The sequence below is a fragment of the Neodiprion pinetum genome, chromosome 3, assembly GCF_021155775.2.
Source record: "Neodiprion pinetum isolate iyNeoPine1 chromosome 3, iyNeoPine1.2, whole genome shotgun sequence".
Lineage (NCBI taxonomy): Eukaryota > Metazoa > Arthropoda > Insecta > Hymenoptera > Diprionidae > Neodiprion > Neodiprion pinetum.
Window position 1 is genome coordinate 24,465,170 of NC_060234.1, and position 12,755 is coordinate 24,477,924.

At 36.6% G+C, this 12,755-nt stretch overlaps 1 protein-coding gene across 2 annotated transcripts; it reads left to right on the forward strand.

The window, feature by feature from the left end:
* The first annotated feature begins 2,197 nt into the window (after positions 1–2,197).
* LOC124214222 (vesicle transport protein GOT1B) lies at positions 2,198–7,712 on the forward strand. 2 transcript variants are annotated; one of them, XM_046616399.2, is made up of 5 exons: positions 2,198–2,580; positions 2,726–2,817; positions 4,714–4,892; positions 5,378–5,498; positions 7,608–7,701. In XM_046616399.2, the coding sequence occupies exons 1-5, from the start codon at positions 2,556–2,558 to the stop codon at positions 7,614–7,616; spliced, it is 426 nt and encodes a 141-aa protein (XP_046472355.1). In that variant the 5' UTR covers positions 2,198–2,555; the 3' UTR covers positions 7,617–7,701. The 2 variants fall into 2 exon arrangements, with proteins under 2 accessions (XP_046472355.1, XP_046472356.1); XM_046616400.2 differs by having other exon boundaries at positions 2,199–2,580; positions 5,378–5,545; positions 7,608–7,712.
* Positions 7,713–12,755: the final 5,043 nt, after the last annotated feature.

Here is a 12,755-nt window from a genome sequence, read left to right on the forward strand (position 1 = left end):
CCATGTTTTTTTAGCACCGCCCCTATGTCAGTTCCCAATTGTATGAACTTGGGCTTAATTAAGGGAGTGCCCTGGTCGATTTCGACGTTGACGTACATATTTTTAAATATTAAAGTACACGTATCTCAAACGCGAAAAAAGGCTTAACAGCCCCATTATATACAAAATTCTGAACAAAGCACTCCCAAGATATTTTCCTTTGAGGCAGAAATAAAAATTTATTAAAGTGTTTTTGTTTAAAATTGCGTATAGAATGGGCCTGTTAAGCTCTTTTCGCGTTTGAGATACGTGGACTTAAATATTTGAAAATATATACGTCGACATCGAAATCGACCAGGACACACCCTCAAGCTTGATTTAGGTTCACGTGACTTTGTAAAGTCAAAAATCCCCTCCTAAAAAAAGACATGTCACTTGGAATCTTGAAATCACTCACAAAATATCTTTGGCTTGGAGCGAGTTGAAGTCGCTTTTCTGTGGATATGATCTGTCGGATTTTTTTCATATATGTATCTAATATCAAATTCAATCAACGAAAGAAAGTCTATGCGAAAGAAGTTTCGTTACTTTTTCGTATAAGCTAATGGGTGTATAAATGTGTACAAAACAGCATGGGAACATTTTACTACTATAACATCAATTTCTGGTTTTATGTTTTTTTATTTTATAAAATGTTAACAGATTATAAACCAGGAGAAGCCTTCTTTATAAATCACATTATATTAAATTGTAAAGGTGTGTATCCTTTTTACATTCGAAAGGAGATAATTTGCAATAACAATAAATGCATCCTAAGGTCAAATAAGAGAATAGCACCTTATGTGTCAAGGGCGGAAAAGAAACGATCGACGCGAGTGCGATTTTCTAGAAACCGAGGTGCGCGGAGGATCACCGAGACTCAGCTGAAAATCGCATGATCAGCGTCAATCGCTTTCCGCCCATGGTGCACATGTCGACCCCTCGCCCTTGGTAAGTACCATATGTTTCGTAAAACATGTACAGATTTTGCGTTTTTTTCTTGCCCAAAGTCCGGGATTAAATCAAATTGATCGATAAATTGAAATATGTTGTATATAATCAGGAAATTAATACTATATATATATATATATAATATATATTTTCGAATTATTTATAGTATATTATTAATTAGTATAAAAGTTCGGAAGTAACTTTTCGGTCCGCTGTTGATTATTATTACCCGCCAGTCGTAAAAGGGCTACGTTCATCCTAGATTTTAGGTAAAAAAAAAAACGCGAAAACCGTGCATGTGTTACAAAAACTGTATTTGAAGCTTACATGTTCGTATGCATTGTTCTTTGATTCAATGAACGAAAAATAGTAGAAAATGAAAAACGTGAGCGTTCATGCTAGGCCAAACAAAATTGTCGTGAAATCGACATCTCAACAGTGAGGCTGCATGCTATAATAATAGCGTTGTTTTCTGACTGAACTTGCACTGAGTGTGATTTTCGGATTTTCCTAGGAATCCTAGCATATTGTTTTTACTATTGATTGAAAACTGGGAAAATCGGACTCAGAGTGCCGTCCCACGTGAACGACAGTTCGACAGATTACGGAACAACTGAACGAAATATCTAATAGTTATTTTGAGAATTCCGTTCCATAAACTATTTTGCCTCATGTTCCATGCTATGTATATGCATGCACTATAATAGTTCAGTGCTCCTATGTGGCAAATTTTGAACAAAATCACGGAATAGAATGAATGCAAACGATATCCCTGGTTAAGAGGGGCCAAATGCCTTTGTTTCGGGATTTAACCGAAATTGTACAGGAGCATAGCATTCAATTAGTATAGGGCCATTATGCCCAAACGTAGAATTAGTGTAAAATGTAAAATCAATTACTATAAGAGTTACTATGCCCAAACTTAGAGCATTTTTGATACAAGTTTTCGATTGATACGTTGTAATTCTGCCATATTCAATTAACGAAGGGTATCTCTGCCCAAGGTACATTCCTTCGAGTACAATTTCGGTTCGACACTTTAAAGTCGTATTATTGTCGAATTTTAATCCAATTTTGAATCTGAAATAAACATCAAAGTTGAAATCGAAATTCAAATCCTTCATTAATTTCAAAACCTGAAATGTCGAGTCTAACTCTTAATTTGTCCGGAATTGACTATTAGGACGCCACAGTAACATTGGAATACGCCTAGCGGCATCACATCAGACTTTCGAATCAGTAAACAATCCTCGCCAATCTCTGCTTCCCGATCGTAAATTGTAAATGCGTGCTTACCGTCTTTTCGATGGCATCTGTTCTGAAACAAATTTCCGTTCACGTTGTTTCGAGCGTTACATAAAATAGCTATTAATTTCTCAAGTCGAGTAGCAAATTCACGGTAAATAACCTGTGGTTACCTATATCTGTATTGAACAAAAGTCATTACAAAAAAAAAAATGGGCACATCATAACGAATGACGTGGATACAAGATAGATTAGGTTAGGGTTGGATTGATAGGTGGCACCCGTGTGGCAATAGTTTAAAATTTGCGTGGGGATAGTTATTAAATTTATTTATTGCAAAGATGTTTGAAATCACGGACACACAAAGTGAGTATTATGATACGGACATGTCTGTTGTTTGAAATTTCTTGAAATTTGTTCACTCGCCTCGCTCCTGCTGGACAAATGTTTTTAGAGACTCGTTTACCCGATATGTAATTGACAGATTGAGAGCGAATGGTTTTCTTTCCAGAAATCGGAGTAGGTCTAGCCGGATTTGGGATAACGTTCCTCTTCCTCGGCGTGTTGCTCCTCTTCGACAAGGGTCTTCTGGCCATTGGAAACGTGAGTTGGAATCTTCCAAATAATGAGCTTGTAGGTTACGAAATGCTGACTTGACGATGACAGTGCTTATTAACAGTAGATAACTCTGATCTCGCAATTTGTAAACGTACGGTATCAAACTTTTTTTTCCAAAACCCACACCTGATCATTCAATTATCCATTCAATTAGTGGGTGATTTTACAAATTGCAATTGCTCATGTGTTTGACGTTCAAACTTTTATTTGAACGAAAATTTCAATGAGCCAAAAGTATGTCAAACTAATTGTTTCACACCACTTTTTTACTATGTACGACACTTAGAAAAAAAATGTAATTTCTGGATTGATCAAAACTGCAATCTTATTTTGAAATGAAGTTGACTCTAGTTGAAGTTAATGTAGCAAACATGAATCAACAAACTGTCACCGCAAGTTGGCAATGAAGATAAATTATAAAATTCAAATCTTAAATAACTCTTCTTTGTCATCTTCTTGGAGCAGCCCGGCTAAACTGCGTGAACTCATGTGGAGCTATTTTATTTCATGAAATTTGACCTAATTTGGGTTTGTTCTGATGACTCCGTTGTGCAAATAACTCAACAAAACAGGATTTCCATTCTCAAATTTACAGCGATTGCGCTATAGTAATGTAGAATAGCGGTATGAGTGAGTAGAGGAGCAAGTGAGAGAGATGAGTGAGAATAAAGAACAGATTGCTCGAGGGATAAAAAAGACAGAGAAAGTAGTGACCAATGAATTTTTTGTCAGGTAGTAGCACTAATGCTCACTAAAATGTCATAGTTATAGATTCGTTTGAACATTATTATTCTTACAATAAAATATATACTTGTGAGAATGTGACTGAAACACGTGCGTTTTAAATAGGAAAATCATTTCTGTCGGGGAGTGGGTTAGAGTTAAAAAAAAATCTAAAAATTTCGGGAATTGTTGTCAACATCCTAAATAAGGACCACCCTAGTATATATATAGGGCATTCCACGTCAAACCGACCTGAATCTGAAACTTGATCTCTCCGATTTGACTCATGATTATTGATATGGTTGTTTTGACTCTTGAAAGCACTAATTATTGTACAGATTTTTCGATATATTGGAATTAGCTACAATTTTGAAAACGAACATATTGATTGCCACAATTTAAAAATCTGAAACAATCCTGAAAAATCATGTATCACATGTAAAAAGTTTTTAGCTTTGAGCCACAGTGGCCCGCCATTTCCTTCTAATTTTTTTTTTGAGCGTTTATCAAACGAAACACAAAAAAAAAATTAAAACAAAGAGTCAGTTTACGATGGGTAGCTGCTCACACATTTTTATACGTACACCAGATTTTCGAGAATTTTTTCAAAACTTCCCCTTTTCCGAAATTTGAAACAAATTACTTCCAAAAAAAAATTCCCAGAATTAGGAGAAAGAGTCAGTCCATCATGGGCTGATGCTTGAACATTTGTACATGTAACACTAGATTTTTAACAACTTTATCCAAATTTTTAAATTGTGGCGATCAATATGGTCGTTTGCAAAATTGTAACTAATTCCAATGGGACGAAAAATTTTGAAAAAATATTTATGGTTGAAAGAGTCAGAACAGTCATATATAAAGATCAAGAGAGAAAAATCAAATTTCAGATCCAGGTCGATTAGACTTGGAATGCCCCATTAACAAAACGTGCTTGTAGGTCAGAGCTTGGGTGTGGTTCAAGAGTACTTGAGAAAATGTAAGGGTCAGTGTATTGAGACAAGAGTAAAATGCGTTGGATATGAATAGAGTAATTCGGTTTGATCTCTTTATATTGTAAATTACGTTGTTTCACAGTCATCTAATTTGTTCTTCCTCATGATCCTACAGTAACATGACGATTTATAATCGGGTTTTGTTTATTCTTTGGATTTACAGCTCCTGTTCATTTCTGGTCTCGGATGTGTCATCGGACCTCTCAGAACTCTGAACTTCTTCTTTCAGCGACACAAATTAAAAGGCAGTGCTGCATTTTTAGGTGGTATTTTTGTTGTACTCCTGGGCTGGCCCTTGGTTGGCATGATCATTGAAACCTATGGTTTTGTTATTCTGTTTAGGTGAGTATAAAATTATTTTTAACATTAAAATTCACTCAAGTTAGGTGACTGTCTTGAGAGAAAGCGAGAATCCAGAAATAATTGTATGCCTTTCTGATTTTCCAAAAGAGACTTATGTCATTTTTCGTCGATATCTGACATAAATTATTTTTTCCCTGACCCGACCTAATGAATGAACACATTTGAAATTTATAGTACTTTTATTGCTGACGCAATTTATATTTGGAATGTAATATCTGAAAATCAATATGCATAATAATGACTAATTACATAAACAAGCGTTTTCCAGTCACGTATGATGTTTACTACAACAATATTTCACAATTCCAATTCAGCCGATAAATTTACTCTGACCGGTAATAACGAAATATCTAAACATTTCCCTAATTCCTAAATTTTGTCTAGTCTGTAGTTACAATGAGACAAGAATCTGATTATGGAGAACTGATTTTGGTTCATTATTATTATTATTATTATTATTCCAGTGGATTTTTGCCAGTGGCAATAAACTTCCTTCGAAGAGTACCAATCCTTGGGACATTTTTGAATATGCCAGGAATAAGCAGAGTGCTAGACATGCTGGCTGGTGACACAAACAGAACTACAGTATGACCTTTTCAAGGTTACTTAAAATAATTTCGCTCAACCACACTGTAAATATATATTACACCATAATTTCGTTTTCCATCGACACCATTCTCTCTTATCTTTTCTTTGTCATTCCATCTTTTCTACAGATGAATAATACTGATTTGTCAAATGCGATTAATCTACGTAATGTAACATAGTCAACATAAGCTGATGGCGAGCTTGATATTGAGCAGAAACCTAAACTGTCAACCATTCTTGAAAAAAAAACTCACAAAATAGTAGTTTGTATAATTTGACACATTCCTGCTTTACTAGCAACTAACCAAAGAAGGAAAGTGAGAATAATCAAAACAAATTCTGTAACGATTTGCAAAATCAAAAACGATCGCTTCTTAGTAGTTTCACATCAGAATGGAACCACCCATGGTTTTATGGATAAATCGGGTTTCGCTTCCTTGTAAATTACAAATTACTACCCATCACTCATAACTCATTAGTAAAACTAAGTATCAACGTGTACTATAATTTCGAATTGTGGATTTGATCACCTCGGATAGTTCCAGTTATAAGATTTTATTTGACGTTGTAATTTAATTATCAAAATAGCAGTTTAATTTATTTCGGGTATTTACATTAGTGAAGGTATATCATCTTCTAATGATTGCTGTGTATCTGAATCGATTGATATGAGCTTACTGAACATTCGTTTCTTTAAATGATATTGAAACTTATTTGTCTAAGAATTTCACACAAAAAAAACATTGTAATAATCAGAGTTTGTGTTTATTAGGATGGTCCTTAATAGGATTGTCTTTGAATTTTTATGCACCCAGGAGCTTAAACTCTTTCAAATCAAATAGTTAAAAATGCCCTGAAAATTTGAACTCCCTATATCAACTCTAATTGTAAGGTAGTTTGCTTTGTGATCGAAGTATCTTATGGAAATAATATGGGAAAAACTTTTCTTCCCAGTATATAGTTTATTGTAAGAGTAATAATGTTCGAAAAAATCTGTAACTGCGAGATTTTAGTGGGCATTAGTGCTACTATCTGAAACAAAATACACATCATTACACAGAGCGGTGACAGTTTTGTTCAAATAAAATGCCTCACTTTTCCCTGACGTTTCCCGTCAAAAAATGTACAATTTCCTGCCTTCTTCGCACGAAACTTGGGTAATGTTGGGCAACTTTTATCATCAAAAGCTCCAGAAGTTATGCACCTTGAATAAATAAATTTGGATCTAAAAAATAAATAGTATTGCTTCGTTTCACCCAAACAATTAGAAATTGAAGCTTTGCTTAGCTGAATTTACGAAGCATAATCGAAGTTTTTAAACGATTGATAAAGATAGTACATTTTCTCGTATGGCCCATCATAATTCCCTGACTTTTCCCAATAGAGGAAATTCCCTTCTCAGTTTTCCCGGTCTGTCGCCGCCCTTTCATACCAGGTTATTTAGACGAATTGCACTTCTTCGAAATAAAAAAAATTGAGATTTCAGGTAGTAGCACTAATGACCACTAAAGCCTCGCAGTTACAGATTTTTTGGAATATTATTACACTTATAATAAAATATATACTGAGAAAAAAAGTTTTCCCATGTTATTTCCATAAGATACTTCAATCACAAAGCGGACTATTCTACAGTGAGAGTTGACATAGAGAGCTCAAATTTACAGGGAATTTTATTCTATTTATTTGAAAGCGTTCAAGCCCCTGGGAGCATAAAAATTCAAAAACAATCCCATTAAGGACCACCCTAGTGTTAATACAATACACGTAAAATTAAATTAGTACATTGAGGTAAAAATCATGTAGCAAGTATATACAGTTCGCTGGCACGGAAATGAAATGTGTCATTCTTTTAAAACGCGAGTTGAATACCATAAAATGCCACCTGCATGTGTGCATTGAAAATAAACGAGATTTTCCATTCAGTTCACATCATTTCTATTTTAAATCTCGTTGGCAACTACAGGTTCAATCCATTTGCTACAATGATAATTAATTTACCTCGCCAAGCTTGAAAATAAATTAGCAAAAATGTACGCTACTATACTATTTTTAAATCCATTCATCAGGTAACAATTGCCTTCATTATTATTAATGTAATTGTTTCAGGAATTGTAAGATTATTAAAAACAATCCTAATAATCTTCCAGTGTTCGCGCATACATAACAATGTATCGACGTTTTGGAAAAATGTATATTGTGGACAAAACATAATTAGTTTATTCTCTCTGAGACCTCTCACGATTCGCGTCCTCTGGCTAATGTTAATCTTGTGTATGTGCTAAAGAATTATCTACAGAACCAGTAAGTATTACCCCAAAATATTAATTACAACATTTATTTTGCCTGTATTGCATAACCACGTTCAGATACAACTGAATATAAGGTCTTGAGGCTTCCGCAGTTGGATTCTGAATAAGACTTGGCATTTGAGATGCCGCCGCGTTTAGAAATGGTTAAACTGCAATGCTTATGCAACGTCGGCAACAAACCGTTTCCAAACGTGGCTCCATCCCGGAAGCCCAGTCTTATTCACAACTGAATACATCAATTTTTGTAAAATAAATATGGCAAATGACAATTCAGTGAACACTGTCGTACAATGATGTCGAGGTTGCGGAAAGAAGTGAGTGAGAACGTTGGTGAAACATCTATAGCGGATTTAAAACAGCAGCAGTGTATAACGGACAGAACAAAACGGGTATTGGCTGTGGCAGACAAAACTTTGACTGAAAATTGGCTAAGTAGTTCCAATCGAAACCCCTGTAAAGTTGCAAGCAAAGACTTTCTTGGTGGAAAAAAACCTGTAACTTGACTAACACAGCGAATCACCAGCACAAAGTGGCAGAATTCAGGATACAAACGAGAATATGAATCCAAAGAGATATCCTAAAATGAAAGAAACATTGAGCATATCGTTTTTGAATAAACAGGAACAGAGTTTGTCGCTCAGCGTTTTTCCCTATCGGCACAGTGAAGCCTGGGAGCAGTTCGATGCTGGACAACTTTACACCGCACAGGTCTTCAAAATGCTAAAAAAATCGCCGCTCAACATCGATTTACCCAAATCGCACTCTCACTCGCTTTTACGGTTCTCCTAGACGTCGGGTAAGCTGCCGATAACTGTGTCGAGTCACCCGCGACTTCGGACAAGTCGAGTGTTTCTATAGACCAAAGCATTCAAGGAACAGAGACTACTACTGTGCTGGTGGATTGTAACAATCCGTTTATCGCGCTGATGGATTTCGAAAAGGAACCCAGCGAGACGCCAAGGAATCTGGGTTTAAGCAAACCTCTCCAAATTTCGTCTCTAGAGTGGCATTAGCGCTAAAAAAGTTATCACGAGTCTTAGCCGGAAATACAAAAAAAATTGTCCTTATATCGTGTTTGGAATCAAACATATATTTCATCATGTGAGCTATTACTAGCGATGCAGAAGCAATTATATTAGTACCAATTATCAGATTCTCCATATCTTTATTCGTCTAAGCGACAGATCAAATCGAATTTGACTACACTTCGCCTCGCGAAAACTCAAAACCCGGTCTTCGATTTATCTGGAAACTATGCACAAACAATCTAGAAAATTAATAGAATAATTGGGAGAAATAATGAATAATTCAAAACTAATCCCATTTTGTTGGAATAACCATCGGTTTGTTCCAACATGTGTGAATTTAGCGCCATTATACTGGGCCTCAAGTAATCGAACCGTTTTTTTGGATTTTCTCAATAACCGTGTGAGAGGGAATAATAAAAAATACAGAGCAATTTGCGAACAATTTTTTGGCGTAAAAATTTTTAAAACATTACAAGGTTGCATGCCGACTTTGCGTACCATGACTTTTCATGAATGCTAAACTGTAGGCATACTCATTGGGATACTAACCCAATACTCACGCAGCCTAGTGAGATTGTGTTCTGTCTTTCTCGCTCTGCGTCATGACTTGACTTACGCACTCCCGCTAGGTCGCGCGAGTATTGGGTTGGTATCCCATCAGTGAGAATCCCTACAGTTTACTATACACGAAAAGTCACAGCAGGTTTTTCTTCACATCTACCGTTGCGTATCTTACGCTGTATTTTAACCTAACCGTTGAGAACACAGAGATACATAAAATAGAGCGTAAGCAAGAGCGTAAGCTTCTCGTGAACGGATTTGAATCGCCTCTCTAAAGGACAGAAGATAATAATTCTCCCACCCTCTCTGTCGCTCTACCCAAGGAGGGAGGGGGGGGGAAACAGCCAAGCAGGCGCGTGCAGCTACTCCATGGGAAGAGCTACAGAGATCGCGGGAGGGGGGGATATTATCGTTCGTTCTTCGGAGAACTGAATTTACTCTTTTCTGGGCGCCGGGCAGCGTCAGTCGTTTCCGAGCAATTGGAGCGAGATGACGTGTGCGTGTGTTCTCGTTACCGGTTCACCGTTCAGACCGCGTTCTTCAGGCTGCGTCACGACGTTCGATCAGTGCATTTCCACCATACTCATCTGCAAAAAAAATACACGAGGAGCCGCGTGTAGCCTGAAGAAAAACCGAGTTATTAAAATAAAAACATCCTGCGAACGTTGAAGGTGAATTTCGTGTCCCGAGTTTTCATTGTTTTGTGTAACTTCAGACTTCAGTGATGTGTATTTTTGTCTCTGTGCGTCGAGTGTCAATATAATTATTTTTTTGGCTCACTTTCTGCGAATTCGCAGATGCATTGTTAGCAAGTTTATTCAGTCGAATCAAACAAACAGCTACGGCGCAAAAAGTGAGTCTAGAATCGAGTGTTATTGCGGTGTGGATTTGTGGATAAGAGATTAGTGAAGATCGGAATTATGTGAAAAGTGCGTCGCTTCACCAATGCACCTGAGATGATACAAGAACTACTACGTGTAAAAGTGTGGAGCAGCCCATATTCCAGGTAGCAATACTTATTTTAATTATTGATTGATAATTCACGGTGGTCATTTAAAGCTGAATTCTTGTTCTTGCATAATATCGAATGCATAAATATGAAACAAGACATCAGTAATAATTTATTTGAAAACTGAAACACCAAATTGCTAAATTAATTCAAGTGTTTTGTTTTGTTTTTCACAGACTTAAGCAGAGACTTCCGAGTGACTTCTCCATTTCTCGGCAACGTTGGTGAGTTTGCATGTGTTAGGTTATAGGTATTTCCATGGGATTCCTCTGTCACGTGGCGTGGCGGTAACAATTGTTACATAAATCTTCGATTTTTTAGCTGCATGAATAGGCTCATTCACGATCGCAACGTGCTTGACTTTCAGTCGAACCATTTTTTTTTCGTAATGCAATTCACCATACCTTACTCAAAGTTAGACGTTTTACGCGTTGCTAAAAGTGGAATGAGCATCGCGACAGATAACCATCGCTTGCTCGGCACTCGCGAGATCGAATTGTGTTTTGCAACTGATGTAATAATCTACGTTTGAATTTACCGATGATGCCGATAAAGTGGTGGGTTCACCTGAGGTTTGAAAATATTTAATTATTCACGATATTGTGAAATTGATGAAATTCCAAAGTCTGGCATAACGTAACCTAATCAACTTGCATCTTATATTATATATCATTTTCAATCTTTTAACATCCAACAAGTATTGATCAACTGCAGGCTTAGCTCGCTTAGAAAAATGCTAATTGGCATACAGGATGTCTTAATCACTTTTACAAAAGGTTAATGTACCGATAGTCTGCCAACATTTACTAAAATAACAAATGCAATATTAGAGTTGGCGGGATACAACTGCGATACTGTATTCCGAGTAGGCAGACTACGATACAAAAACATTTTGCTCCCAACAGGTAACCAACGAAAATGTAAGTCAGTGACCACGGCGTAAATGATGAAGAATAATGTCTGTTGGAAAAAATGGAGAATCGTTTAGGTCGAATATAGGTAACCGGGTAGGTAGATGGACGTTTTGGGATCCGTCGCGGGGTTTATGCATGAGTGTGTGAGTCTCTCTTTTCCGTTGGGTGGCTTCGTTGGGAAATAGGCGAGGGTAGGGAAGGTCGCGATGTACCGTGATGTTACTAACTTTTGTAATCCACAGCGTCAAACGATCACAGACATTTTTTCCCAACAGACTCCGTATTCGAGTCTCTCGAGTATTTGAAAGCATTTGAATATAAATGAAATTGAATTTTTCATTTCTTGTCAGTCTGCAACCATTTTTCAATCGTTATGCAATTCAATTATTTAGTCATTACCGATCGTTATTCCATTCAATTGATCTCTGTGATCGTCTGAATGAGCAAAACTCATCTCTGGACCATCTATCGCGTTCCGTGGTACGTTAGATGGGGAGAGATGCTGAGCTCGAAGACTTCGCGTCGAAGAGGACCGCCGACCGTCACGCTACACAATAATGCATGCCCTCCAACCTCCCTCCTCATTTCAATTTGATTTGTAATCTGAGAACAACAATCCGCATAGCAATGTATCTAATTCAGAAAGATGCAGATGCGGATTGGATTTCTACAGAATTTTTGGGATACAAATTTAGATAATACAAATTTTTTGACAGTTTAATCTGTCGCGCCTTAATGCGCGTAGATTAATCACGAGAATTGGACGCAGCTTTTTGCGCTCCTATTATTAACGGGAGTCGTACACGGTTTTTTGCCCATCGGTTTTGCAAACGGTATATAAGAGTTACGTACTCTCGATGTGGTGATATTTCAGCTCTTCGGTAAATTTTTTGACGAATAATAAAGTTTTCAAGTTCCAATGTCCTTTTGCGCGTGGACTTGATACCCTTCAGTTATGAGAGAGAGCGCGGCATTTGAAAACCGGCGCTCAACGCGCAGGAGCAAAACCTCGGTAGTGTAAACTGGTAGTGGAAAATCTTGGCGTAGGTATAATATTTATGAAATATATCTGAATTATACAGAAATACTCGTTTAACTGATCGTATTGCACTGAGAATTCTAGAATGTTCAGTCACAAAAATTTTAACTTTATAACTGAAAGTAGAAAGGGACATCGATTCAAAAAATTTAGAATGTTTTTTAATCATCAATACAATTAATAATTGAAGCTACAAATATTCAAACGAATATCATGTTGGACTCGACCCATTTTTTGTAAGTTTATGGACTTATGTGATTATGCTAACCATACCTTCGTCTGTTTCAGCTCATAAAACTTTTAGATGTTTCAGATAATCACTCCTTCATCTGTTTCAGCTAATCAAACCTTTTATCTGTTTCAGCTAATCAAACCTTTTATCTGTTTCAGCTAA

Excerpts from the sequence above, each read along its gene's own strand:
- LOC124214222 (XM_046616399.2), top strand. The coding sequence starts at position 2,556 with ATGTTTGAAATCACGGACACACAAA. Across the intron at positions 2,818-4,713 it reads GTCTTCTGGCCATTGGAAAC|CTCCTGTTCATTTCTGGTCT; the intron begins GTGAGTTGGAAT and ends TTGGATTTACAG. Across the intron at positions 4,893-5,377 it reads GGTTTTGTTATTCTGTTTAG|TGGATTTTTGCCAGTGGCAA; the intron begins GTGAGTATAAAA and ends TTATTATTCCAG.